This window comes from Cryptotermes secundus, unplaced genomic scaffold, assembly GCF_002891405.2.
Source record: "Cryptotermes secundus unplaced genomic scaffold, Csec_1.0 scaffold497, whole genome shotgun sequence".
Taxonomy (NCBI): domain Eukaryota; kingdom Metazoa; phylum Arthropoda; class Insecta; order Blattodea; family Kalotermitidae; genus Cryptotermes; species Cryptotermes secundus.
The window spans coordinates 631,303-658,941 of NW_019730587.1; the positions used below are offsets into that span (position 1 = coordinate 631,303).

Here is a 27,639-nt window from a genome sequence, read left to right on the forward strand (position 1 = left end):
ATAACAATAATTTAAAATAAGCTTCATTGTTTCTATAAGTATTTCAATATTTTTAAACACTGTAATCCTACGTAAAAACTTTTAAATGACAAGACTAACAGCAATGGATCCACTGATCCATTTCAACACGCAGTCCATTAACAAATGTAGATGCGTTTTACTATTTACAAAAGACTGATGATGGTCATAAATGACTGAAACATGTAGTAAAAAATAACATTCTATTAAACTAACTGATTTCATTGACATTCAAGCCTATCAGTTATTTACTGAAAGTGTAGAAATGCTGTGACTGATGGACAAATTCACATATTATTAAGGTATTATTTTCTGAACAATTACAAAACTCTACAGTCCTGAAATTTGGGACACAGGTATTTATGTGTTTTCTGTATCCGCTGACATTATCTCACACATAAGTCATTAAATGATAAAAGTTTTCTATCAAAATGTTGAGAAAATCATTATCTGAGAAGAAATTACATTACAATGGAAAAAGTCATACAGAAATCCCATAAGGTCGCCGGTTCAATTCCCAATGAGATTAGAATTTTTAATTGACCTAATCCTTCTAGCCGCACTATGGCCCTGGTGTCGACTCAGTCTCTAATAGAAATGAGTACCAGGAATCTTCCTGGAAGGTAAAGGGCAGCTGGTGTATAAGGCTGACAACCTCACTGCCATCTGTGAGCTGACTATCTAGAAAATGTTGGAGCTTCAACAACTCACAACCCAATGGGCTTCCACAGCCTGTTACAGGGACAGAGTTACTGTTACCTGTGTACCAAATTTAAGAACTGTAGTTTTTAGCAGTTCAGAAGAACATGTTTTAATGTGACAAAATTTACACGGCAGAAATTGGGCTTACCACCTCCGCTTAAAGTCAGTAAAATTACAACCAGTTATCTGAAAATAGGAATACAGTCCACTCTCAAAATGATGTGTTCATCAAATACACATCCAATAACGTTCAATACAACACTGATGTAATAAAACAATGTCACAAACTTTTAGAGAGTACCGAATGACATGACTAAAATGCATCAGTTCAAACATCACAGTTCAAGTACAACTCCATTTCGAGAACTGATAACCTTGAAATGCTGAAACCGTTTATAAACTTCACAAGATCAGAATTAAATATACCTGATGTCTATAGTTGTCATAGCCACTAGACCCAGCCACTAAAAGGCCCCAAATCTTTCCTCCATTTTCAAGCTGATACCCACATGCTGAGCCCAGAACCATCAGCGATGATACCAGCATTATTAGACCTCTAGACATCTTCAGAGCCTGTGTGACACAAACATCTTCATAATACATACAAAATATTGAATTTAAAAAACAGGAATAATTAAATTCTGGATTCAGGTTCTAATAGAAGAAGGTGAGTTTGAAGAGAGAAGAGAAGCTTCAGGTATGGAGGGTAGTTGTAAAAATGTTGGCTAAATCATCACAGAGAGCTGAAGAAAGGTTGTCATTCAACTTGGGGGAATACGAGACCAATAACTCTCCCCACAAAAAAGTTTGCATGTTAAGAAATGTCATAAAAGGCCTTGGACTTGCTTAGATGAATTCTTCAGTACTACCAAAGCAATACAGATTATAGGCTGGATTCAACTTCCTCAAGACAGGATCCCACAGTTTGCTCCATAAAAGATGGGGAATTTTATCAAGTGCCTTATCAGCTTTTCAAGACCCTACACCACTGAATCAGTTATTTAGTTAGTTAGTTTGTTTGTTTGTTTGCTTGCATGTCTCTCTGTCAATCAGTCATCTGGTTGGTCCGTTGGATGGCCAGTCAAGTTGGTCGGATGGTCTGTCGGCCAGCCACCCAGCCAATGTTTTTTCACGTAAATTTTGTAAGTTCTTAACGCTGGAAAAAATCCTGATCAAGCCTCACTCTAGTCTGTGAAAATACTGTCACGTGTCCGGAGTACGCCTGACAAAAATAACGGGATCTAGTTTGGATGAGTGGATTTATTAGCACTTTGGTTACAAATTCTCTTAATTACAATTAATGCAGTGCTATCACTGATTTACACAATTTACAGTTCACTGCTGTATATGCACTAGGATTCTCTGCCTTCACTAGTCATCTCCTGGCAAACAGATCTCAAAATAGAAACTATCACATCAAATCACTATGGAGTCTTCTTGTTATTTCATCTTCAATCACTCTATACTCCCGTCTTAATCTGCACTCAATTAATCGTCACAATTCACTAAGGTCATATTCAGATGGAAGTAACTATGACCCATTAAGATCATTTGTTACAGGTACAAATGATGCTATCCTCAATAAGGTTGGAGGAACTATGGTTGTCTCTCTGATGGGGGCGCATCATGGACCAGACAGGGCATTGTGACACAGCTTTGGGACACCTCCTCGTGGTCCCACTGGGCAGCGTCAGTCTCGGGGTGTGAATCAGTATGACCACCTGGGACTGGTGACTATGTTCTCATAAAGGCAACGGTGTCTAATGACTGGAGCCTCACATGCAGTGGCATTAAGACTTCCAAGTATTACTACATTTTGCCTGGAACGAATGGGGGAGAGCAGTAGTATGCAGGTAGCTTCGGCGACTTGAGGGGTCTCCCTAGAGTACCATTAACGTGCTGCAAGCCTTCAGGCTGAACACTTTAGAACGGTTTAACCAACCCATGTGGCAGGGTGAGAATGTGGGGTGGCTTGCCAACCACAGAGGTGATCCTTTCATGCAGCTTACTCTGGTCATAACAGCATGGCTAGCTAGTACTGCACCCTCACTGGTCACCTACGATACGCCCCAAAACGTGCAATTTCGGTCCTGGAGGCTCGTGAGACTTTGCTCTCAACAGGATAAAAACACCTAAGCGAAGGTGTGAGGCATCGTGCCAAGGGCTGTATGGCACTGGGGTGAAATTTAGCCAGTGCCATGAAAGATCCCCTTGGGGCACCAGGCAGCACCCTGTTGTGTTTATGCCTTCCACCTGCATGGGGCGCTGAGGGTGGTGACTTCTCAAATCCCCATGACTCGCTGAGCCATTATGGAAACCAAAAGGAAACAAAAATGCAAGGTCCTGTATCTATGTCAGGAATCATACAATTAATGCCTTACCTTTGCTGTAGTTCTGTTCTAGGGATGCAACAATGGTGAGGATAACATACACACACAGCGGAGGCTGTAAGGAGCTGATTATTTCTTCAGCCTACCTTCCATATGAATATGAATCAGATGAACCATCACCAGTCAAGGAAGTGAGGAATATCACTGACTACTGACACTACTACTACTGTAATCTACTGTACTACTGTAAACTATTGTAAACAATTATAAGTATTGTAACTTTATTCTCTTATTGTAATCAGCCAATGTACAGTAACTGACTTGTCCTATATCATGTAATAATGATCTACAGAGATGAAATAAATAAATACAAAAACACAGCAAGAAGAAGAAACTCATCACTGGGTGTGATACCAATGCACACCACAATCTGTGGGAGAGCAGTGGCACCAATCCACGAGGAGAAGGCTTCATGGAATTTCTGTCGATATGACGATAGAGTTTCATGTAGAAACATATTTAAAGAGTTAAATATTTTATCAATTGCATCACAATATATATTTTCATTGTTTGTATATGTATTGCAAAATAAAGTTCTTTTTTCCATCAAACACTGATTCTCATACTATTGATACTAGACAAAGATTTGTATCTACCTCAAGATAATTTAACTATTTATCAAAAAGGAGTTTATTATGCAGGTATAAAAATATTTAATAAATTGACCAGAGAGATCAAGAACAAATCTAATAATTTTAAAACTTTTAAGGTTGTATTAAGGCATCTCTTGAACACTCATATGTTTTATACTGTGGATGAATATCTAAATAGATAACTTGTATTATTGTTGTATTCACTGTACCGTCTAGTTGTATACTAACTATGTATATGTATTCTATGATCTATATTATTTTATGACATGTTCTATATCCCTCTTTGGATCTCTTGAACTTACAATAAATACAAATACAATTGGGTAAACATAACAGACTTCAACTAATATGGGTGCCAGATCGTGAGGGTATTGCAGGGAATGAAACTGCAGATCAGCTGGCAAGAACAGGAACTGAACAGCCGTTCATAGGACCTGAACCAGCTTGCCGCATCTCAGTAGGAGAGTACTGCTGGGAATGAAATGGCAGATCAGCTGGCAAGAACAGGAACTTAACAGCCATTCATAGGACCTGAACCAGCTTGCGGCATCTCAGTAGGAGAGTACTGCTGGGAATGAAATGGCAGATCAGCTGGTAAGAACAGGAACTTAACAGCCATTCATAGGACCTGAACCAGCTTGCTGCATCTCAGTAGGAGGGTATTGCAGGGAATGAAACTGCAGATCAGCTGGCAAGAACAGGAACTGAACAGCCGTTCATAGGACCTGAACCAGCTTGCGGCATCTCAGTAGGAGAGTATTGTAGGGAATGAAACCGCAGATCTGCTGACAAGAATAGGATCTGTACAGCCATTCATAGGACCTGAACTAGCTTGCGGCATCTCAGTAGGAGAGGATTGCTGGGAATGAAACCGCAGATCAGCTGGCAAGAACAGGATCTGAACATCCATTCATAGGACCTGAACCAGCGTGTGGCATCTCAGTAGGAGAGTATTGCAGGGAATGAAACCGCAGATCAGCTGGAAAGAACACGATCTGAACAGCCGTTCATTGGACCTGAACCAGCTTGCAGCATCTCAACTGGAGTTGCGAAGAAAGCGATCAGGGACTGGACCAACAGAAATCACAAAAAGAAACACTGCGAATCCACAACTGGACTCAAACAGGCAAAGGGATTTATATCAGGACCCTCTGCCAGAAGAACAAAGGGTCTGTTTAAATTAAATAGAGATCAACTAAGATGGGTTTTACAGGACTCTCAGAGGGGACTGTTAAGGTGCTGGCTGATCCTAAAGTTCTGCGCCGGGTAGAACCCGTGACAGACACTGCATCTTCTAACTCGGTCTCTGAGGAGGAAGGGGATGAGATACCCAGGCCCCCAGACGACCAAAGCAAAACGGATCAGGGAACACCTTCACACAGAATCCAGTCTGAGGGACATAAGATGGAAACTGACCCCTCCTCAATTGGAAGAGATCATGAAATTTCTTCAGATCAACCTACACCACAGATGAAGCTGCCATGGCAGCTCTGTGCCAACAGCTAGCTGAGGGTAGGCCAGATATAGCACTTATTCAGGAACCTTGGATATACAAGGGTCAAATAAGGGGCTTAACTAATACAGGGGGAACAGTTTACTCTGTTGTACCCTGTAATAATGCAATATCTTGTGTTTATACCAGGAATCATGTTAATGCCTTGCCTTTGCTGGAGCTCTGTTCTAGGGATACAACAGCGGTAAGGATAACATACTCATATTGAGAAGGCAGCAAGGAGCTGATTGTTGCTTCAGTCTACCTTCCATACGACTCGGATGAACCACCACCAACTAAGGAGATGAGGGACATCATAGACTACTGCTTTAGCAGGAAGAAGCAACTCATCATTGGGTGTGATGCCAATGTGCACATCTTGTGGGGGAGCACCGGCACTAACCCAAGAGAGAGCCTTATGGAATTTCTGGTGAGTTAGAACCTGAATATTCTAAACCATGTTAACGAACCTACCTTTGTGGTTTGCAATAGGAAGGTGGTTATTGATTTGACACTAGGGACAAATAACATATGAAACCTGGTAAGTAATTGGCATGTATCTGATGAGCCATCTTTATCAGACCACAGATATATATGCTTTAAAATAGGTAATATTACAGTAGATCAAGCTACTTACAGGAATCCTAAGAGAACCAACTGGGAGTCTTACAAAAACGACTTAAAGGTAAATCTAGAGACCATCTCGCGTAATATACGCACAATAAAAGATGTTGATCGGTCCGTTGACCAGTTGCAATGGGCTATTATCTCAACCTTCAACCAGAATTGTCCGGATAAGACCACTCACGGACCAAGGAGATTGCCTTGGTGGAATAAACGGCTGAGTGGGCTTAGAATCAAAATAAGAAGGCTGTTCAATACAGCTAAAAGAACAGGGCAGTGGGACACCTACAAGGAAGCCCTTACCTGTTACAACAAAGAAATAAGGAAAGCCAAGTGATCCTCATGGAGGAGACATTGCCAGGAGATCAATGATGTACCAGGCCGTGCCAGACTCATGAGAATCATGGCAAAACAGGCGACCAACAAGGTCAGCATAATTAAGCTGCCTAACGGACAGTATACTCATACAGGAAGGGAAACACTGAATGAATTATTCAGGGTTCACTTTCCTGATTCAAAATTGATTGACAATTTGGATGATGGACAGGGTCAGCAAAACCTGGACACCTGCCAAAGCAAGATGAACAGGGTAGATTGGAACCTGGCCAAAGTCATAATTAATCAATCAAAAATCAGATGGGCATTGAACACTTTTAGACCATTTAAATCAGCAGGAACAAATGGAATTGTACAGGGACTTTTGCAGCATGGGGCGGAACTTTTAGTTCCACACCCATGTCGCATATATAGAGCTTGCATGGCATATGGATTCATCCCCATAGCCTGGAGGCAAGTTAAGGTGTCGTTTATTCCAAAGCCCAGGAAACTTGATTATACCGAGGCTAAGGCTCATCGTCCTATCAGCCTGTCATCTTTCTTGTTAAAAACGATGGAGAAACTGGTAGATAGGCATGTCAGGGACGGGGTATTGAGGACATATCCTCTACACCGAAACCAACATGCCTACCAAACAGGTAAATCTACCGAAAGTGCACTACACAATGTGGTAACACGCATAGAAAGTGCGATTGAACACAAGGATATTGCCCTAGGAGCATTCCTTGACATAGAGGGAGCTTCTGATAGAACCTCATTTGATATAATCAAACAGGCTGCTGGAAGGCATGGCATAGAGCCTGCAATATGTAGATGGATCAATGCTATGCTCGAAAGCAGAATCATAGCTGCTACATTATTAGGAGAAACCCTGGGGGCGTCCACATCTAGGGGATGTCCGCAAGGGGGCGTACTTTCGCCTCTGCTGTGGAGTCTGGTCATCGATGATCTCCTGTGGGGACTTAATGATGATGGGTATTGTACAGTAGGATATGCTGATGACATAGCAATCCTCATAAATGGAAAATTCCTTTCGACTGTATCAGAGTGTCTGCAAACAGCTCTGTACATGGTCCAACGATGGTGTGAGAGAACAGATCTTTCCATCAATCCCAATAAGACAGTAATTATACCGTTTACTAGGAAGAGAAATATAAAGGGTCTTAAGGAACCGACTCTCTTCAATAAGACGATCCAGCTATCCAGCGATGTCAAGTACCTTGGTCTAGAATTAGACAAGGGACTTACATGGAAAAGGCAGCTGGACAAAGTCATTAACAAAGCTTATAAGGCTTTTCGGACATGCAGAAGCATGTTTGGTAAAACTTGGGGACTGCAGCCACACGCTATACACTGGATATATACTGCAGTTGTGAGACCCATAATTATTTATGGTGCCACAGTATGGTGGCCCAGAGTTAAACTCAAGACAAGCAAGACAGAACTTAGCAAATTGCAAAGGTTTGCTTGCTTAGGTATCACAGGAGTATTTCGAACATCTCCAACAGCTGCACTGGAGACACTCTCTGGACTCCCCCACTGCATTTACAGTTGGAGGCAGAGGCCAGGGCAGGAATCTACTGTCTCCAGACCAGTGAACAATGGAAACCTAGATCCGATGGTTTCGGCCATGCATACATAACTCAGGACATGAAAAAGAACCCATATTACAAATGGGGTCTGACAAAATGATACTGAGACATGCATATGAAAAACCCTTCACTGTCAGATTTCCTGACAGGAGTAAATGGGAAGACGGGTTTCAGCCCGATAGAAAAGGGGGACTGTTCTGGTATACAGATGGTTCCAAGATAAATAAGGGCACTGGAGCTGGTGTGTACTGCTATGGCACGAGGCAGAAACTTAGTTTCAGCTTTGGGCAGTACATGACAGTATTCCAGGCAGAAGTATGTGCCATTAAGGCACGTATTATGGAGAATTTAGATAGGAACTATAGAAATAGCATCATCTACATTCTATCTGACAGCCAAGCTGCACTTAAAGCGCTTGACAAACACCAGATCAATTCAAAATTTGTCTGGGATTGCCACCAAACCCTTATGGAACTGGCCAAACATAACAGGGTACAACTGATATGGGTGCCAGGGCATGAGGGTATTGTTGGAAATGAAACAGCAGACCAATTGGAGCTGAACATCCGTTCATAGGACCTGAACCAGCCTGTGGCATCTCTATAGGAGTTGCCAAACAGGCAATCAGGGACTGGACTAACATAAAACATAAGAAATACTGGGGCTCCATAACTGGACTCAGGCAAGCAAAGGGACTCATATGAGGACCTTCCAGTAAAAGAGCGAAGGAACTGTTGAAGGTAAACAGGAACCAGCTACGATGGGTGGTAGGACTACTTACAGGACACTGTCACCTCAAAGGACACCTGTTCAAACTGGGACTAAGTGATAGTCCCACTTGTGAGAGGTGTCAGACAGAAAACGAAACAGCTACACATATCCTGTGTGAATGTGAGGCTTTAGCTTATTTAAGACTATGTCACTTGGGTCAATACTTTATGGAACCAAGTGACTATTTTGATGGCCCCCATGTCTAAAATCCTGCGCTTCATCCAAAGCATGGGGTTCCTGAGGGAATAATTAAAAAAAGGGGTAGCACAATACACCACTGAGGTCGCGGTGCAAGGGCCGAAAAGGCCTACCCCTCACACATTCATTCATTCAACTAAGATGGGTGGTAAGATTACTTACTGGACACTGCTACCTAAAAGGACACATTTTCAAACTGGGACTGACAGATGACCCAACCTGTGAAAGGTAACTACAGGAAAACGAATCAGTCACACATATCCTATGTGGTTGTGAGGCCATAGCTTACTCAAGAATTCATCACCTGGGTCACTTCTTCATGGAATCAAGTGACATTTATGATGCCCCCATAAATAAAGCCCTACATCTCATTTGAAGTGTAGGATTAATAAAGGGTTAATCCAAAGGCAAAGCACAATAGATCATTGAAGGTCACAGTGCGAGGGCTGGATTTTATGGCCCAATCCTTACACACATACATATATGCAGTATATATTAGCCACAAATCTATTCTCCATTTTCTTTTTAAGTTCCAGCTACCAGGCTGATGGTAAGAGAGTCAAGAAATTTGGTTCAAGAAAAAATCTACATTATTTTCACATTAATTTTTCTGTGGACCCTTGCTTAGGGCTATGCAATAATTTGTAAAGCTGAAACTAAAAAAAAACGTAAGCATGCAAATCGCTCTCACATAACTTTAAAAATCCTTGTTGCCATGATATATTTTATTTCTTAAAGTTGATTCATGTATATATGCAACTTTAATGGACAATGAACCACTAACAATACACACTACCTACACTCAACTTATCAATGTCTGTCATGACACCTTGCGCTATTTGCATGAGGCCTTATTATATATTTTGTTGGACCAAGGATGTATGATGTGTAGTCATCATGAATTTGTAATGTGTGACATATTTTATATCCAGCCCTACGGGGAGATGATTGGATCCATGAAGTGAATATGAATATAAATGTAAATGTAAATCACAACAAATGTATCAAAATTCAATGTTTTCTTCCGGTGTGAAATCAAGTACTATATATTGGTAAAAATGCTATGCACATATAATCCTGTCTTACACTGATCAGATCATGATAACTGTGCTAGCTGAAGATGTAAGCAATGCTTGAATTTATCTTAAATATGTGCCAAAATGGGGTGCGTATTTTTAAAAATATTGTGCTAGAATTCAGGATCCTAGATGAAATGGGACCAGCGATCAAAGTATGAACTCACAAATCCAAACATAAACTTCTGCATTACACAGCTTTTTTTCAGTTCACATTAATTAGAAAATACTGCATCCTGTGAAAGTTTTAATTATCCCCATTAATAATAATAATAATAATAATAATAATAATAATAATATCTGGCGACAAATTCACCAGAGGGAGTAACTGGTGGAAAATATGAGTTTTGTTTGAGGACACTACTCCAGCACACACTACTATATCTTTTACAAATGGATTAAAATTACAGCTCCTTTCCTTATTATGAAAATACGTTCTCTTCAACATTTAACTCTACTTTCACATTTTACAGTAAAAATAATATCTACCTTGTCACTTAATTATTCTTTGTATATCAGAAGTGGTAGGTTTGAACGAATTCATACTAATGCACAACATTACATATCAACTTTTAAATTATGGGAATTTCAACACCAAATTCTCACCTTAATTTCGTCCATACTTAACTGTTCATTCAGTTATAACTATTAGCTCCTTCAGCACTAGTTGACAATTGCTGTACTAGTCCTGCAGACTCTTACAGCAAAACAGATCCCACATAAAAAGCCGGTACTAAATTCTTCTACTGGACTTCCCCGCTCTCAAGGTCCAAGTTGAATACTTCCCTGTCAATGACACAATGCAGGAGGAAAAATCACACTTTATTCCCCACCACAAAACATGACCTCGATTCATGCAGGGTTATGGGCGTTATAGTCGATCACATGTCCTTGACGGTATAGTCTTTCATGAAAAAATAAGTTTATATATAGCCGTTAAGGAAGAATGTGTGTCGGAATGCGTAAAATGGCATATCGTTTGTTGAAGTATGTACGAAATACGTCTGGCTTTCCTGTACAGTTTGTAGACATGGGCCTAATATAAGAGTACTAAACGTTTGGAACGAAAATCATGTTGGACTTTTCAGATAAAATGTGTATGCGTATTCCCTTCCCCATTCCATCATTTTTACCAGATGCTGTTGGCACTAAAATAGACATTGTCGAAGGCAATGTTTGCATATAACATGTAGGCTGCAAACAACGTGGGTTTGTTGTAACAGTGGGACTCATTTAAATGAGTAGCTGGCCGAAAAAAAAAATGGCCTCATAATTTCAGGGGATCCCTTCGTAGGTTAAGTGAGAAATGCTTATTTATTCGCGGTGATGCAGCAGGTTCCACGTCACTGCAGTTATGTGTAATATGCGTAGACTAGGTAGAAAATTTTTGTAAAATATTTATGGGATGCATATTGGTGACAATATTAGATCATGTAAGTCTAGTGTAGTTTACGTTAGCTTGGTCATACTTATTCAAATGTGGTGCAACGAACTGTGTTGAACGTAATATAATTTAGTATTTTATTAATATTTCGACCCATATTCACTTATATATTAAAATTTACGCAGCTACTACCAAATCCTGCACCATTATCACATAAGAAATAATAAATCGGCGTTAAGAGTTGGTTTGGTTGGTGGTGAAGAAGCATAAGAAGAAAAAATTTCTAACCACATAATTTAATGCAAGGTACAGAATTATAGCTTAGAGTGAGTAGACTACAAAATGCAGAAAAAATACGACTCCTATCTATTCGTATATGAAATTACGGTATATCAACAAATGCTCCACAGAACATTTATGTAAGAGAAGCTGGGACAGCTCAGTTAGAGCGGTCAGAGCAGTGGCTGGGCTCATGGCTGGACACCCATCAAATCAACTTTCAATTTCTGGTGGTGGCAGAGATTTTCTCTTCTCCGCAGTGTCCAGACTACCCCTAAGGTCCATCCATCCTCATCTACAAAGCATAGTATGGGCACTTTCCTGTAGGCAAAGCATTCGGAGTGTGAAGCCGACCTGTCACCTTCATCTACTGTACAAGATTCTAATCTTGAGACTTGGGGAGTGAGCAAGCAGGGTGGAGGAGGAAAAGATCAAAGAAGGGAGGGAAACAAAAAAGAATAAGTTGTATAGTTTCATATTCAATTTCATATTCGAAAACCCCATTATTAGCCATCATCAAAAGGCAAAGCCAGCACTGCAAAGGAAAGAGTTTTAACATGCAATAAACACATGTTGTCCAGGAGGGATTTCTACCATTAGAAATCAAGATTGATTACAATAATAATGCAATTAAACTAAATTAGGTTGTAAAATTATTGACAATATCAGTACAAATAATTGAAAGTTCTTATAGCATGGGTATGTGAAATCTGGTGGTGGCTCTGTTTTCTTGCTATAAGGTAAGGTATGTAAAGTTGTCCTTATGCTTAATGAATTAAGCACTATGCTATGAAGACATATGGGGGAGTGGGGGTATAACTCCACCATTCTTAACCTCAGCATTAGATGAAGCTGAGTAGTAAGCTTCACTCCCCTGCCACATTACCCCTGGCTCCCATTGGATAGGAGGCTGGGTGGACTCCAGAGCCAGTCTGGACACTGCACTGTACTGCACTGCCAGGAATAGAATGCGGGCCATCTGGCCTGTAGTCCATCGCTATACCAACTAAGCTCTTGGTATATAAAACACTTTCTCATGGGCCATATGTTTGTCTGTAATGCCGTGTGTTCCAGAGGACAATTGTAGTGTAGCATTGGTTCTCAGCACATTGGCCACTAGTGTACTAGTGTGCATGTTAGCCACTATAGAGTAAGTAGCGACTTTTTTCATTCAGAGAGTAGTTACTGATCCAGACTGTATGCTGCTCCTTTAGTGCTTCAGACTTTCTGCATTCTTTGCGAGTGTCAAGATTAGAGTCTCATGCAGTAGTGCCATAGTTAACAATCCAAGAAGCTATCTCCCGACTTCTCTATGTGTCCTCATTAAGTGGTGATTAATGATGCAGAAAGAAAACTTTGCCTTTACCTGTGTAGCCTCCCCTATCAACTTTTGAATACCTGAACAGTCTTTATGAAACTTGGTATGTACATCATGAACACTGAGCCCATTTCAAAGACATACTTCAATGAACTCCCCCAATTAGTCTGTGTATTTGTGTGTATCCCTCCATTCAGTTGTAGGTAAGGACTCAGAAGGTGTGAAGATGTTCAGGTTGAGCTCAGGTCAAAAACCAGGCCTTTATACTTGTATTGGTGCTGAAACTTTTGTTCCTTACTGCCAGTAGTCTTTGTAGCAATATGAGCTATTCAAGTTTGTTTATGAATATTGTCACGTCTCCTTCGGTATCCCATTTCTGAGACCGGTTTGTCATGTATCCTGGTAGCATGCAAGAAATGATGGGTTCTGGATTAGATGAAGCTCTTTATTGGATAAGTTTACAATTGCAATTACAATCACTTAGAAATAACGTTTTCCATACGATGCCACCTGGCTAGTCTGTCATCTCTCGTGTTTCATCTTCAGGTTCTTAGCTCAGCTGGTTTCTTCTGCTCTCAGCTCTGCTCTGTTCGCCTCTGTTCTGTTGTCAAGTCAAAGTCAATGTCACATTGCGACTTACAGTCAGTCAGTCATAGTCAGTAAGTCTTGGTGTCGAGCACCCTCCTGGGGCTCATGACCAGATATTTATTACTGTTTGATAGTTAGGTCTTGTTCTTCTGGGGCGCCCTCTCTGATGAGAGGATGGGTATGTCTTCTGTACGCGCTGCTGGCCCTTGCCAGCGCAGTCTTTCTCAGGTCCAAGTCCCTTGTGACTCGCGACCATATTTTACTCTCAGATTCAAGACTTCCCTTTTCGTCGCCTCCTATGACTTGCAGGGTCATGGTGGAGTGTTCTGTACTTTTTGTTCTGGTCTGCTATATAACTGAAAGTTGGATGGTCTAGAACACACCTTGTTCAAGGGTTCCGTTTCGGGTGTTCCATGCAACTGTAGCTAATATATTCGCTACCGTGGTCACTGCACTATTCTTGGTTTTCATTTCCATGTTAACGGTGTGTTAGGTATGTGTTGTCTTGGTGATGTGCATGGATGGTTGCCTAGAAAAATGAATAATTCCCTGTCTGGCTTCACTATTCCAGCTTTTAGGCCATGTTTATTGAGCTTTGCTCAGCAATGGTCTGTTACAGCTTGTTGTCCCCATCACATGTTTTAACAAGCAGTTGTCTACCAATGGACGCCCACTCTTACTCAGATATTGTGGCTTTTAGGCGGCACACCACAAAATGTAAACTATACAGTCCCTTCTGCCAGCCACGGAAAGGAATTATATTACCATCTCAAGAACAAGAAATACAATATACATTTTATGAAGAGTGGTGTAATTGAAATAATCTGTGTTGGTCACTGTACAGAATATCTAGCTTTCATAATATTAAATGCTCTTTCTCTCAACTGTACTCTTACATGAACAGCCACAGAATCCATAAAGATAACAAATAAACACAGTGCTCGGTGAAGTAGAAAAGTGGAATACCAAATACTTAAGAATATTAGTAAAACCACACTAATGTACTCACAGTGAACCTACTAGACAACAGCGAAACTTCACATAAACTCTACCAGACAGACCTGAATAAAAACTCCAATAAAAGCAATAAAATTATACCTAAGTGAACAAAAGAAAGAGTATATGAGATGCATAACTCATTCACGAGCAAGTACTTATTGAACGCATATGTTTATAGCAGACTCTGCAGTTTATGTATAATGTGTGAAAACTGTACTCTCGTGTCCAACTTATACTTTGTTCGGGGCTTGGTTATACCGTACTAGAAAACATTGACCTCATTTGCAGTTGAAATTTCGCTTTTGTGTCAGTATTGTTTAGAACAACTCGGTGCCCAGTTTGTAGAAGTACAATTATGATTTAATAATATACTTTAAATATTTTTATTCTAAATATCTCCGTACTACGTAAACCCAATTCAATTTTTTTAAATCCCACCATTGACACTGCAAGAAATGAAGGAAAATTTATGTTTGCTTGTGTTTAGAACGAGGGATTATTACGAATTGTAGTGCTAATAGAATTATTTAATTTCTGTAATTTTTGGGTCATGTACCATAACTCATATTCCCAATGTTAAATTCTAGGAAGTATGAATAAGAAATAAGGTAATGGGCAAACGGGTGAGAAATTTCATGTTATGTATTAAAGGCACTAGTTCGCTCTTAAGCCACGTTGCTTTTCCGAGCCTATTTCCGATATTTCAATGGTATTTTGTTGTGTTGTGAGTATTAATGGGGCTAGAAAACGTAAGAATTATTGACGAAGGTAAGTAAAATGTGTTATATCTATTAGAGCTGTAAATTCGGACCGGAAATCAAAAGTTTTGCGAAGAGCCGTTTTTGATGCAAGGTTAACAATCAGGCTCAGAGTTTGAGTTAGATCATGTTATAGCATGAAACGTGCGTTTTTAAGTGGAAAATATTTAACAGCTGATTAGATGATTATTTATAATTACAGAGGCGACAGAGTTAAGAGTAGCGTCAATTTTACATTCTGTACAATGGAAGAAAAATCGAGTTCGACTGTCTGCAGATCAACGATGAAGAATTGTAAAAATGGTAAAACATCCCGTTTGATGTGGAAAAAGAATTTGTAAAATAGTGCTGGTCGAAGTCGCAAAAATAGCAAATACAGCATGTGGTGTTATCTGTGTATTGATGGTACCGTAGCTTATTTGATGACGTCTCTTATGTGCACTAATATCTATATCATAGTAGTTTAATAATGCAAGGTATTATGTTGTACTAATTAATACTAGCAATTCTTGCACGGCGGTAGAAATGGTACGAAATACTGTTGAATCGAGATTTATTTCTAAAAGAGGAAAACTAGAACGTATGCAAATCAGTCTAAAACAAATGACCTTGTCTGAGCTGCAAGAAAATAATCATATGCTAATTCCATCACAAAACTAAAAAGATTGAAACTGTTTTGGTAACAATTGTAATAAAATAAAAATCATCACATTTTACATGTGGTTACTGCACATGTTGGTGGTGAGGACGATTATGGTAATGAAAACTTTATAGGTGCTCTTTAATGTCTTGATGATATTCTTACTTTCTTCTTGAAAGATGTATTATTTAGTTGTCAGCAGGATATTTTTGTTAAGTTTGAAAACTAACGTTTGTAACTAAAAGAAGGTTGGATATAAACAAATTGCTTTAAGTTAGGTTTCGTATATTCACCGATTTTGCTTATACTTGTAAAACTGCATAACTGAGACTTAATGATATATTTATTTTTAGAAGACACTGGGAATGAAATGATCATAAGGGTGGAAACTAAAAGTAGAGAGTCCATGGACAGCAGTTGTAAACGTGAAGAGTTTGAATGTAAAGAACAGTTGTGCCGTTTATGTGCATGTACGATTGGTACAGGCATATACATATTCAGTGGAACTGGAAGAGAACAACAGCTTGCAAACAAAATCAATACATGCCTACCAATAACAGTAAGTTATTTTTAAATAATGTTTATTAATTAAAATCTTATTAAATTTTTTACTTTATATTATTTATGTTAATCGATTGATATAATTGATTCTGATTATGTGACTCATGTAATTTTGTATATGTATCTTCATATATCTATTTTCAAAGGGACCATTTCCACATCTTAGGTTTGTTACCTGTATGGATATATGGAAAATAAAGGAAATGATTGATTGAAAGTATGATACAGTTGAATCATGATGATAAACTGTATTGAATTATTTTAGAATCTTTGAAAATGTTTTTCTTTACTGTAGAGTTTGAAATTGGTAATATTTGAACAGTGTGTCTGAAAAAGAGTTTCTTTATATTTTTATTGGAAATGACATCATATTGAGAAAAAATGGGAGTACAGCGAGACAGTACATCAGCTACATCAGACTTCAAGAAAGCCTATGATTCAGTTAGGAGGGAAGTATTGTGCATTATTCTAATAGAGTTTGAGATACCCATGGAACTAGTTAAGTTGATTAAAATGTGTTTAAACGAAATGTATAGTAAAGTCCGTGTAGGTAAACATTTGTCTGATAAATTTCCTATCCAGAATGGTCTAAAACAAGGAGATGCTTTATTGCCACTCCTTTTCAACTTTACCTTAGAATATGCAATTTGGAAGGTCCAGGGAAACCAGGTGGGACTGAAATTAAACGGGACACATCAGCTGTTGGTCTACGCTGATGATGTGAATCTACTGGGTGATAATGTAGATACCATAAAGAAAAAGACACAAACTTTAATTGACACAAGTAAAGAGGTTGGTCTAGAAGTAAACACAGAGAGAACTAAGTATATGTTACTGTCCCATCACCAAAATGCAGGGCAAAATCATGACATAAAGATTGGAAACAGATGTTTTGAAAATGTGGCACAGTTTGGATATTTGGGAACAATGATAACAGATCGAAACCTGATTCAGGAGGAAATTAAGAGGCGATTGAACTCTGGTAATGCTTGCTACCATTCGGTCCAGAACCTTTTGTCTTCTTGTCTGCTGTCCAAAAACAAAAATTAGAATATACAAAACTATAATTTTGCCTGTGGTTCTGTGTGGGTGTGAAACTTGGTCTCTGACATTAAGGGAGGAACATAGACTGAGGGTATTTGAGAACAGGGTGTTGAGAAGAATGTTTGGACCGAAGAGAGATGAAGTGACATGAGGTTGGAGAAAACTGCATAATGAGGAGCTTCATAGCTTGTACTCTTCTCCAAGTATAATTAGAATGATCAAGTTAAGGAGGATGAGGTGGCAGGTCATGTAGAACGAATGGGAGAGACGAGAATGCGCATAGAATATTGGTGGGAAAGCCAGAAGGAAAGAGACCACAGGGAAGACCAAGGCGTAGGTGGGTGGACAATATTAGAATGGATCTTAGAGAGAGAGAGAGAGAGAATGGTATTATATGGATTGGATAGATCTGGCTCAGGATAGGGACCAGGGGAGGGTTCTTGTGAAAATGGTAATGACCCTTTGGGTTCCATAAAATGCTGGGAAATTCTTGAGTAGCTGCAGAATTGGCGGCTCCTCCAGAAGGGCTTAGCTCCATGAGTAAGTAAGTAAGTAATGACATCATATTATACGAGTATGCTTCTTACAGAAATTGAAAATTTGGAGCTTCCACTATAGTGATTTCTCTGTGTATGAAAATATAGGTTATTTTAAAATTACTGTCATCTGGAATGTGACACCATGTAGTCTGGTAGATGTTTACTGACTTTTGGAGAAACGTGCTGTTTATATCTTTATGGTAGAGGGTATGTACCAAGATAATGCAGGAAGCATGCTCCTCTGAAACATCAGTTAACATTTAGCAGTCTACATGATGTCAGACGGTAATATTTAGTCACCAGTGTTAAAACCTCAAATCCCACGTGTGTTATGCAAAATGGTCACAACACTTATGAAATGGATGTAATTTACAATAATAAACATGTGTAATTACTTTCATTATAAATTAAATGTTTAAAATATGTTGTTTCTCTCCTCAGGTTACCGTAACTGATTTATTACCAAAACAACTGTGTGTGTCATGCAGTAACAAACTAAACATTTGTTTTGATTTTGCTGAGACATGCATTAAGGCTGAGATGGAATTAAAAAGAATAATGAAAATCCATCCATTAGATTTCCCACTAAGTTCATCAATGACTGCTTCTTACAACTATTTTAATCATGCCATTAGAGATGACTGTGAAGGCAACACTGCAGATAGTCAACTAGGTGAATTAAATGATGATACAGATGGTGACAAAATATATGGTTGTCCATTGTGTCATGACGGGAACATGATTCTTCAGAAAGGACTTTGTAATGCAGAACAAATAGATATAGCAGATGCCTCTCAGTTCAGTAAAAATGGTGAAATTGTGGAAATGTGTGACGTGGCAGAAGAATATGGTGATAAGCAACTTGAAAAATCTGAATCCAAGAATGACAGTCCAGTTATTGACTTCAGTTACACCCAAAAGGATGATAGCAGAGATACAAAATATTCCAGTGGTGGAAAAGACATGGAAGATATTCCTCCCACAACATTTTTGTGTCGTTTCTGTGGCAATTTTTGTCCGGACCTGAAGTCCAGCTTAGTGCACTCCAAGTATCATGTGAATGAAAGTGGTTTACCATGTGTGCTTTGTGACACATATTTTACAAAGGAGACAGATTTAGAAAATCACTTTAGAAATCATAGTTTTGAAGTGCATAATAGATTCGCTAAGGTACAAAATGAATGTAGTGAACAGAAAACTGAAACACATGTACTTAATGATACAAGACTTTCCAAGTGTTCAGAGTGTGGTAAGATATTTGGTACCGCAGAAAGGCTCTCGTTTCATACCCAATTTCATTACGGAACAAGACCTTTGGTTTGTGAACGTTGCACAAAAGAATTTACTAGTGAGAATATGTTGTTTCGTCATATGAATTTAGTTCATGGTGGTACTGAAACTTGTAAGAAATGTGGTACAGTGTTCATGTCTAAAGTTAAACTGGACACTCATGCCTGTGAACTCATGAAACAACCATTCAGATGCAAGATATGTAGAAAACAGTTTCAAGACACTGTTATGCTGAAAAAGCACATGGCATCTCATAACTTCATTTTAGCAAAACCCTTTCAGTGTAGTCAATGTGACACCAGTTTCACCCACATTTCCAAGCTCAATATGCATGTACGGATTTTTCATTGCAGTCCCCTTACTCCTCAGATTTGTGTTAAATGCAATGTGTGTGGAGAAGTGTTCCCCAACATGGAGTGTGCTTTATTACATACTGAAAAACACACCACGCCTGATTTGCTGGATGATTTTAAAAGTGTTGAAGAAATAGAAGCAACAATGTTGTTTTGTTGTGAGTACTGTGAATCATTGTTTACACACATGGAGCATTTGTTACAACACATTTCAGAACATTCTGGTTTCAACCCGTACCACTGCTCATACTGCAATATGCTCTTCCCAGACCATAACCAAATGAAATTTCATAAAAAGTATCATGTAGAGCATGAAAATCGGCATGATGAACTGAGCTTATTTTCAATCCCTCTGTTGTTTGTGTGTGAAAAGTGTGAGAAAAGTTTTAATACATGGAAGGGATTGCAAATACACTACAACATTCTACATAATGGTTATCCAAAAAGAAATTCTCAAAATGCAGAGCAGAAAAAGTGTAGGGATGAGAAACCTGAATTTCATCTATGTGAAGACTGTGGAGAGAGTTTCAAGAAACGAGCTGACTTAAGACGACACCAACTGAAAGAACACCGTCCACAAAACAGGTTTCCATGTGAAGAGTGTGGAAAAGTGCTGTTACACTACTCTGGGCTCATTATTCATCGGCGTCAGCATACAGGAGAGAAGCCTTTCATGTGTGATGTCTGTGGAAAGAGTTTTCCACAAGGTCCTGCTATGTATACACATCGACGAACACATACACGAGACTACCCTTACAGATGTGAAATATGTGGACAGACATTCAACAATAAAGGTGATCTTAATAATCACCGTCGCTCAAAACATACCAAGGAGCGCCCTTTCACGTGCAACGTTTGTAATAAGTCCTTCCTAACTAGTGGTGTGTATTACCAGCACAAACAACTTCATGCTGGCATTCGCAAATACAAGTGTGCTCATTGTGACAGAGCTTTCAGCCGATGGAATGCATTGAGCATTCACACAAAATCTCATACTGGGGAGAAGCCGCATGCTTGTCATGTGTGTGGCAGAGGATTTGCACAGAAAGGTGACATGAAGAAACACATGAGAACCCAGCATGGAGTAATCAAATGAGGATAGTGGTTCTTTATCAGAAACCCAAATGCTTTTACAGTTGCTTTGTTTTAATTTTGTACATCTTTTGTAGCTCTCAGTTCTTAAGTAAATGTTTTACCTTCAGAAAATTTGTATCCTCTTTCTGTACTTTAATATTATCTGCAGACAGAAAAATGTTAGTGTAACAAACATGTTTAAAATCAAGGGGACCCAGAGGATGGTTAGACTTCAGCTTTCTATTAGCTGCAGTTAGATTTGGGTAGGACATGCAAACCACATGAGAACCTGCAGGTAAGAGAATAATATTAATGAAGAGTTTCAAGCAGAACTCCTGAAGCCTACCTCACTGCATAAATTTATAGTTCTAGTTTTGTAACATATTTTATTTTACTCTTGTGAAGGTCTTTTTCTTAAATTTGTCAGATATAACCTCAGAAATGTGTGATGCTGCCATGTTTATAATTGTTGGCTTGCAAGCAGCATTTGATACATAAAGTGTAGGTATGTTTCATCTGTCCCAGTACCAAATTTCACGTCTGTACAGAGACCCCAAAAAGAATTCCCATGGATTTAAACTTTCCACACCCCCTTTGAGGTGCTAGACTTCCTACTTCACACACAGTTTCCATTACTTCCCACCATTCATGTAGCTATTTTGTTCTCACAAATGTTGTTAGAGACAACTACTTTGGGTTTGTAATGGACACCAGAAGGGGCTCTAGGAGAATAAAACAGTATGCAAAGAGTGGGGTGCCTTGAGTGTCATTGCCTGCAATGTTTATGGTACGTCTTCCTTTGCTGCCAGCATAACTCCAATAAATTGTCCATTATCCCAATCATGAGTCATGCAGGACTTGGACCCTGGGATAACTGTCCTGGCGAAGATAATCAGTGACTGTAAACGATGGACCTGCAACATCTGTCAGTAAGAATAATCTGGTTTTGGGCCCCAGATGGGGCTTGACACCAAGACAGACTGGCGGACTGACTGTCAGTTTTAATGTAACTTTGACTTTTTTGTCAGTCGAGAATGTTGGTTGCAGCTGGGAGTCAGACGTCGGCTGCGCTGGTAGGCTCTGGCCTGCAGGGGTGTAAGCACAGAAGTGGAGGAGCCTCTGCTATTGGGGAACAGTAACCAAGCAATGCCTATTGAAGATTATAAAAATTGAGAGAATGTGTGTTACAGAGAGATGTACAGTGTAGTCCAAGATTTAAGTGTCCAATAAATTCAGTAATCAATCCAAGCCCTGTGTACAGTCACTATTATGTGACAATATTGTAAATATAGTACCAATGTCGTTAAAATTTAAAGGTCTGTTTGGAAATACCGGTGGTTAGTTGGAAACATACAAAAGACAAGTACCGAAATATGCATCTGCTCTCGGTAAAGCAGATACTACAAACAGAGATCATGATCATTACGTGGGGAATTGTAGATCAAAATTCAACAATTTTCGTGATCAGAAAAAAGTTAAAGACATTTCCCAATGTTGTTAATGAGTTAAGCTGCTATATGTTAGATTGCTTAAGAAATATCTGTCTCATTACTTTCTGGGTGACTGAAATAGCAGAGATTTTCTATAGCCAGGAACTGTTGCCTGGTCATTCACGTCTCACTACCCTCTTTGTCTTTCTTCTCCTCTTTTCACTCTTCTTATTTCTTGTCACCATATCTACACTCAAGGTTTGGTCCTCTATGGCCTCTTCCAAGCCTTACTGCTGCTTTGAATACCATTTTCATCTCTCTTCCCTTTATTTTCTTCCATAATATTTGAAATGCATTTCTCTCTTTGGCATCTATTATCCTCCATCTTCTCCATGTGGGCTCTCTACCACCTTATATATGCTCTCTTAATTGTTTCATTGCACATAGTCCATTTCATGTTTACTCCACAACTGATCTGAGGAATGTCATCAATCTTATCTCATCCTTCCTTTTCAGAATGAAAATTTCAAATTAAAAAAATTGAAGCTGGCTTCCTTGTTACTTTTGAAAAATCTTAAGTGAACATCCATTGACATGTTTCTACCAAAATTTCTAATTCATACATTTAATTTGTTAATATTATGAGTATTTATATTATTTTCTAAATATACATTTCCCTATTTTGAGACTGCACTTAAATGTTCTAACCTGTTCTATTATCTGATTCTTAATTATAAATATGGCCCATAGCAATTCACTGCCCTTTACTGCCATTCATTTCGTTATGGCAATTTAAATTTCCGTCCTATACAATGAAATAATTTTAAAATGATTATGTGAGGCCGTCTTAAGCTCCTTCTCACTTATTCATGATAACTCGATCAGCTACATAAAGTAGAGTTAAGATGATGGATTGGTCTGAAATTTGTTGGTTTTGTGTATAATCAATATAGCAGACAAAAAATTTTACAGAAAATTTTATATATAAAACATTAGCTTTCATTCATGTTGTTTTAACAGCTTCATTATCAGCTTCACCTCAGATTTTATTGGTTTTGATAAATATTTTTGTTAGGCCTCTTTAAGTACATATACCTTAGTTCTTTTACACCAAGGACTGTTTATAAATTCTACATATCATTAAGTTACATAATTTGAAATGTTCTCTAAAGTATATGGGTTAAAAAACAATGACAATTTTGTTAATTTCAATAGGACTGAAAATTTGAGGAATTCTATATGCTGTTTTGTAAAGTTACAAATTTCACCATGTTAAAGATGAAATATTTCTGTAGGAGTTGTCAACTTTTAGGTGGTCAGAAGACTTTAACTTCATTTAAAATGCATATTACATGAAAATCTGTGCCCACAGAATCTGGAAATTACTTCATCTTTAAAAAATGAACAAATTCCTTTAGAAACTAACAATGCCTTGTACATTATAAATAGATATATTACACTGTTTAAAAAATTTACTCCATCTCCAAGGTAACTTCTGAATACTTGATCTTGTAATAGCAGATAGCCAGTAGTGTTTATAACTTTGTAACATGACCACAATCATATCTGTTAACACGCCTGTGTATGAAAGTACCCACATGTTTGAAATAGACACTTCAAAGCAGAATTTCTGTAATTATAAATACCATTTGCAAAAGGAACATGCAGCCTCTGATGAGGAAACATGAATGCATTCTGCCTCCGACAAGTGACTCCAACACATGATCATCAGAACACACACACTTTCCTGAAGAATACTGTCTTCTGAAAAGTGACATTGTGTAGTCTGGTACATCATTACCGATGTTCCAGAGAACCTGTTGCCCCCATCTTCATGGTAAATATGGAAGCAACAAGTTCCTCTAAAACACTAGTAACAATACTGGCTTACATGGTGTCACATCCCACAAGATAGTAATCTTGTGGCATTGCCATGAAAACCTCACATTTTCCTGATGCATTTACTAACAGAATAATAGTTCATGTTTCTCTCAAAATGGCATCTTCCTACATTTGTGCTATTTTTGCATAAAGTTGCATTTTACATGACCCACATTACACTTTAGGAGTGTAAAAATTTCTCAGATTAAAGTATTTATCTTAATCTTCTTCAATTAAATACCCAACTCAGATTCTGTGCATTAAATGATAGGATTTTTGTAATTATTTATCACTGTTGTACAACACTAAAGTCTAGTATGTATGACAACTTTTATCAGTAATTACTGAATTTTCCAAGTCTGATCCTTCTGTACATTTAAGTTTTGCAGCTGTAAGTGTGAACAACTTTCCATTACATTATTCATACATATACTTTCCTGGTCCCTGGTTCCTTAATACTGAACAAATGCAAGATGAATTGAGGCTTGGAAAATAAAACTTTGACAACAAGAAAAGAGCACACACACAGGAAGACTACACAGGATAACACCTATACAGTATGGAAACAAGAACTAGCTGCTGCAGCACTTTAGACATAGGGCGAGTAACCCTAACAATTTTAAATTTAAAAATTTTGAAGGATTTTAAAATTAGAACTAAAGATTTTATAGTGCTACTACAGGAAAGTCAAAATTAACATGTGTAAAATAATCTACAAACCAGACAGATATCAACGAAGTAGATGTTGATAATAACAAGGAAAGTGTTTTTAAATGTTAAATTTTGGGCTGGGTGCAGTGTGACAGCAACGTGAGTGTTATACACCTGATGATGGCCGTCTGAGGCCGAAACATGTAGTGTAAAGGAGCAAGATCAAGGACACATAATATACTGTTTGCACTTGGGACAGAGTTTATATCATTTAAAGAAAAGAAAAGACTGTTTCATGGTGGTGAAAGCAATATACAACAAAGCCCTCATTTAAGGTTTATTTTGGGAACAGCAGATATTGACACTAAACTGATGATATTCTTAAAGTTAGGTAATTTAACAATGAGATTACTGATTATTGACATGGGATCACTGCAACTGAACACTAAGCAAGGGAATGCCTTTATATCACCAAACATTAAAAGGAGGTTGCACTGCACATTTATTCCTTAGCAGCAACAGGGAGTGCAGCTCGTCATTAGACTGAGTCTTGTAGCTAACATGGAACTATTCTCACACAGACTTGCTGCTGCAGCCGATAATTTACGGCCTGTTTTTTGCTGTACTTTAATTTATCTTATTTTATAGCAGAGTCTCAAAGTAATGAACCCTCTGCTTCTAAGCATGCCTCGCATTATGAAAATGTTTTCAGACACATGCCAAAGCTGCTGTATAGGATCAGCAGAGATATCAAGCCCAGTCTTCTGCCGAGATTCTTCAAGAGAATGTGGGTTGTTCACACATACTTTTTCTTTCACCATACTCCACAAATAAGTATCAAGGATTCAAACTGGTTAACTGTGGAGTCCATATCCTCGATTTATGACTCGTTCATTGAGACTTTAGGAAATGCATTATAAGAAATGATCACAATGTGCACTGATGCATGATCTTGCACAAAGTGCCTGTATAATTTTGGTTCATCAGTGACTTTATTTTTACGTTACTTAATGATGCTTTTCAGACTATATGGTATCAGATCAGTCAGTTTGTCAAAGAATAAATATCATACAATGTTTGGAATTTGTGTGTGTATGCAGGCGCATGTGGGGGGGGGTGATATGGACTTAAATATACTTCACACACTAATTTCACACCAAACCCGAACTTTTACGGACAGACTTGAAAGGATTCTGATGGTGTATACTGTACTTCTTTTGGCTTATTTTGGACTTCACCCATCGTCCGGTATATAAAAAAGACAAAAAACCACAACGTTTCGGAGACTGGATCTGTCTCCGTCTTCAGGTGTAATACCTAAAAATCAGTTTGGCCAAAACCCTGAACCGTCCAGTGATTGAGACTAGCTCTTTCTAAGGGGCCCAACTGAGTAGGTTAAACCTTCCTTATACACCTGAAGACGGAGACAGATCCAGTCTCCGAAACGTTGTGGTTTTTTGTCTTTTTTTATATACCGGATGATGGGTGAAGTCCAAAATAAGCCAAAAGAAGTACCGAACTTTTATATTATGCAAAACACTTCATGAACAGCAAGAGAACTATCTGTGCTTCAGGATCTGTTATTTTGGCTACTTATGTAACCACGTAAAGTGAACCATGCCTCTTCTGGGTCCACTGAGTGCCAGTTCCAAAAACCACCTGCAGTATCTTATTCTTCTCTGCAACCCAGATGTGAAAGGCTATGCACAACTGTAGTTTTGTAAGGCTGTAACTTTAGCAACTTTACATCAATGTGAGCTGTACTTTTTGCCAATCAACACTGAGGAACCAAAACTTCTTCAGGTGAACTTCTAATCAAGTCGAGATATCACGATTTTCTTCAGTCAGTTCATGTCTATTTATTACTGTCCACCACTGATTCCACACGATATAATTCCATATTACAACGCAGAACTGTCGCTATACATGGCACCGCAAAATGAATGCTGGGCGATTAAATCCAAAATGAGAAATACCCAAGCAAATATCTTTTAAACAGAGGTTGACCACAATGAAAAGCATTAAGGTGTTAATTACTTGTAAGTAATGTTTTTTTTATTGCTAGTTGAGTGGGACTAAGTCCCTTGTACTGCAGCCACTTCTGGCCTATTGTACCAGCCCCAGATGAAAGGTGAGGGTGATTATGGAGCAATTGGTGGAATGAAGATTGACAGGGGAAACCGAAGTACTTGGAAAAAACCTGCCCCAGCGCCATTTTGTCCACCACAAATACCACTTGACCAGACCCGGGATCAAACCCAGGCCGCTGCGGTGAGAAGCCAGGGACTGACTGCTTTTGCTAGTGAACGGCCTTTAGTTAAGGTTAATTTATTTTAATTGTGAAATGTCGTATTCACAGATGATAAGTAGTTTTCGCATACAATGCAACATTTTTAGAAAGACAACAACTGATGATGACTGTCTATGACTGAAACAGCAGTAAAAAAAGCTGGGTAACTAGATAATAAGTTGCCTTTAAGACGGAAATATATGTGTACTAAAGACAAAAATGTTATGTATGTAGGACAATTCCCAAAAAGTCAAATAATTTAGCAGGCACATGAAGAAAAATTGAAACCTTTAAGTAGCTGCTAGGAAATAGGAAACTGTTGGAAAATTTCACTCGGATGGGGTCGATGGTGGCCCACACAAAATTTGGCAATAGGACAAAAATAATAGCAACACTTAGATTCCAAAGAGTTCTGACAATGGTGGAAAACACACAGACTTACTGGGTTTTTGAACTCTTTCCATCGTCTGGAATTCTAGGAAATAGAAAATATGGCGTTTCATTTCTAGCCTAGTCTTATATGTTGAAATAGCTGGATAAATTTGAAATTGTTGTCCAATGATTGAGATTAGCTCTTTCTAAGGGGCCGAACTGAGTGTCTTCCTTCCTCACCTGAAGACAGAAAGAGATCCAGTTTCCGAAATGTCATGTATTCTATTTCATAGAATTCCGGATGATGGAAAAAGTCCAAAAACCCAGTAATTCTGTGAATAGCAACATTGATCACTCCTTTTTTTTTTTCAAGAATCAATTTCTATCTTCAGTGAT

General features: G+C 38.5%; 2 protein-coding genes across 10 annotated transcripts in view; one reads left to right on the forward strand and one right to left on the reverse strand.

Moving 5' to 3' along the window:
* The window catches only part of LOC111866360 (legumain), a 48,593-nt gene extending 37,923 nt beyond the window's left edge, over positions 1 to 10,670 (reverse strand). For 2 of the 3 annotated variants that reach the window (XR_002843127.2, XM_023855228.2), the window contains exons 1-2: positions 10,399 to 10,670; positions 1,147 to 1,293 (exon numbers count right to left, since the gene is read on the reverse strand). Coding sequence is in view for 1 of the 3 variants with exons in the window: in XM_023855228.2 (XP_023710996.1) it covers positions 1,147 to 1,293; positions 10,399 to 10,413 (162 nt within the window). In the remaining 2 variants the exon portion in view is untranslated. The remainder of the gene's footprint in view (positions 1 to 1,146; positions 1,294 to 10,398) is intronic. The other variant, XR_002843128.2, reaches the window with a different exon arrangement.
* Positions 10,671 to 11,112: 442 nt separating this feature from the next.
* Positions 11,113 to 22,086, forward strand: LOC111866366 (zinc finger protein 678). 7 transcript variants are annotated; one of them, XM_023855245.2, is made up of 4 exons: positions 11,113 to 11,225; positions 15,321 to 15,421; positions 16,112 to 16,317; positions 18,344 to 22,085. In XM_023855245.2, exons 2-4 carry the CDS (start codon positions 15,364 to 15,366, stop codon positions 20,639 to 20,641), a joined length of 2,562 nt encoding a protein of 853 aa, XP_023711013.1. In that variant the 5' UTR covers positions 11,113 to 11,225; positions 15,321 to 15,363; the 3' UTR covers positions 20,642 to 22,085. The 7 variants fall into 7 exon arrangements, with proteins under 7 accessions (XP_023711013.1, XP_033608114.1, XP_023711014.1 ...); XM_023855246.2 differs by lacking the exon at positions 11,113 to 11,225 and adding an exon at positions 11,301 to 11,482; XM_023855247.2 differs by lacking the exon at positions 11,113 to 11,225 and adding an exon at positions 14,802 to 14,968.
* The last annotated feature ends 5,553 nt before the right edge of the window (positions 22,087 to 27,639 follow it).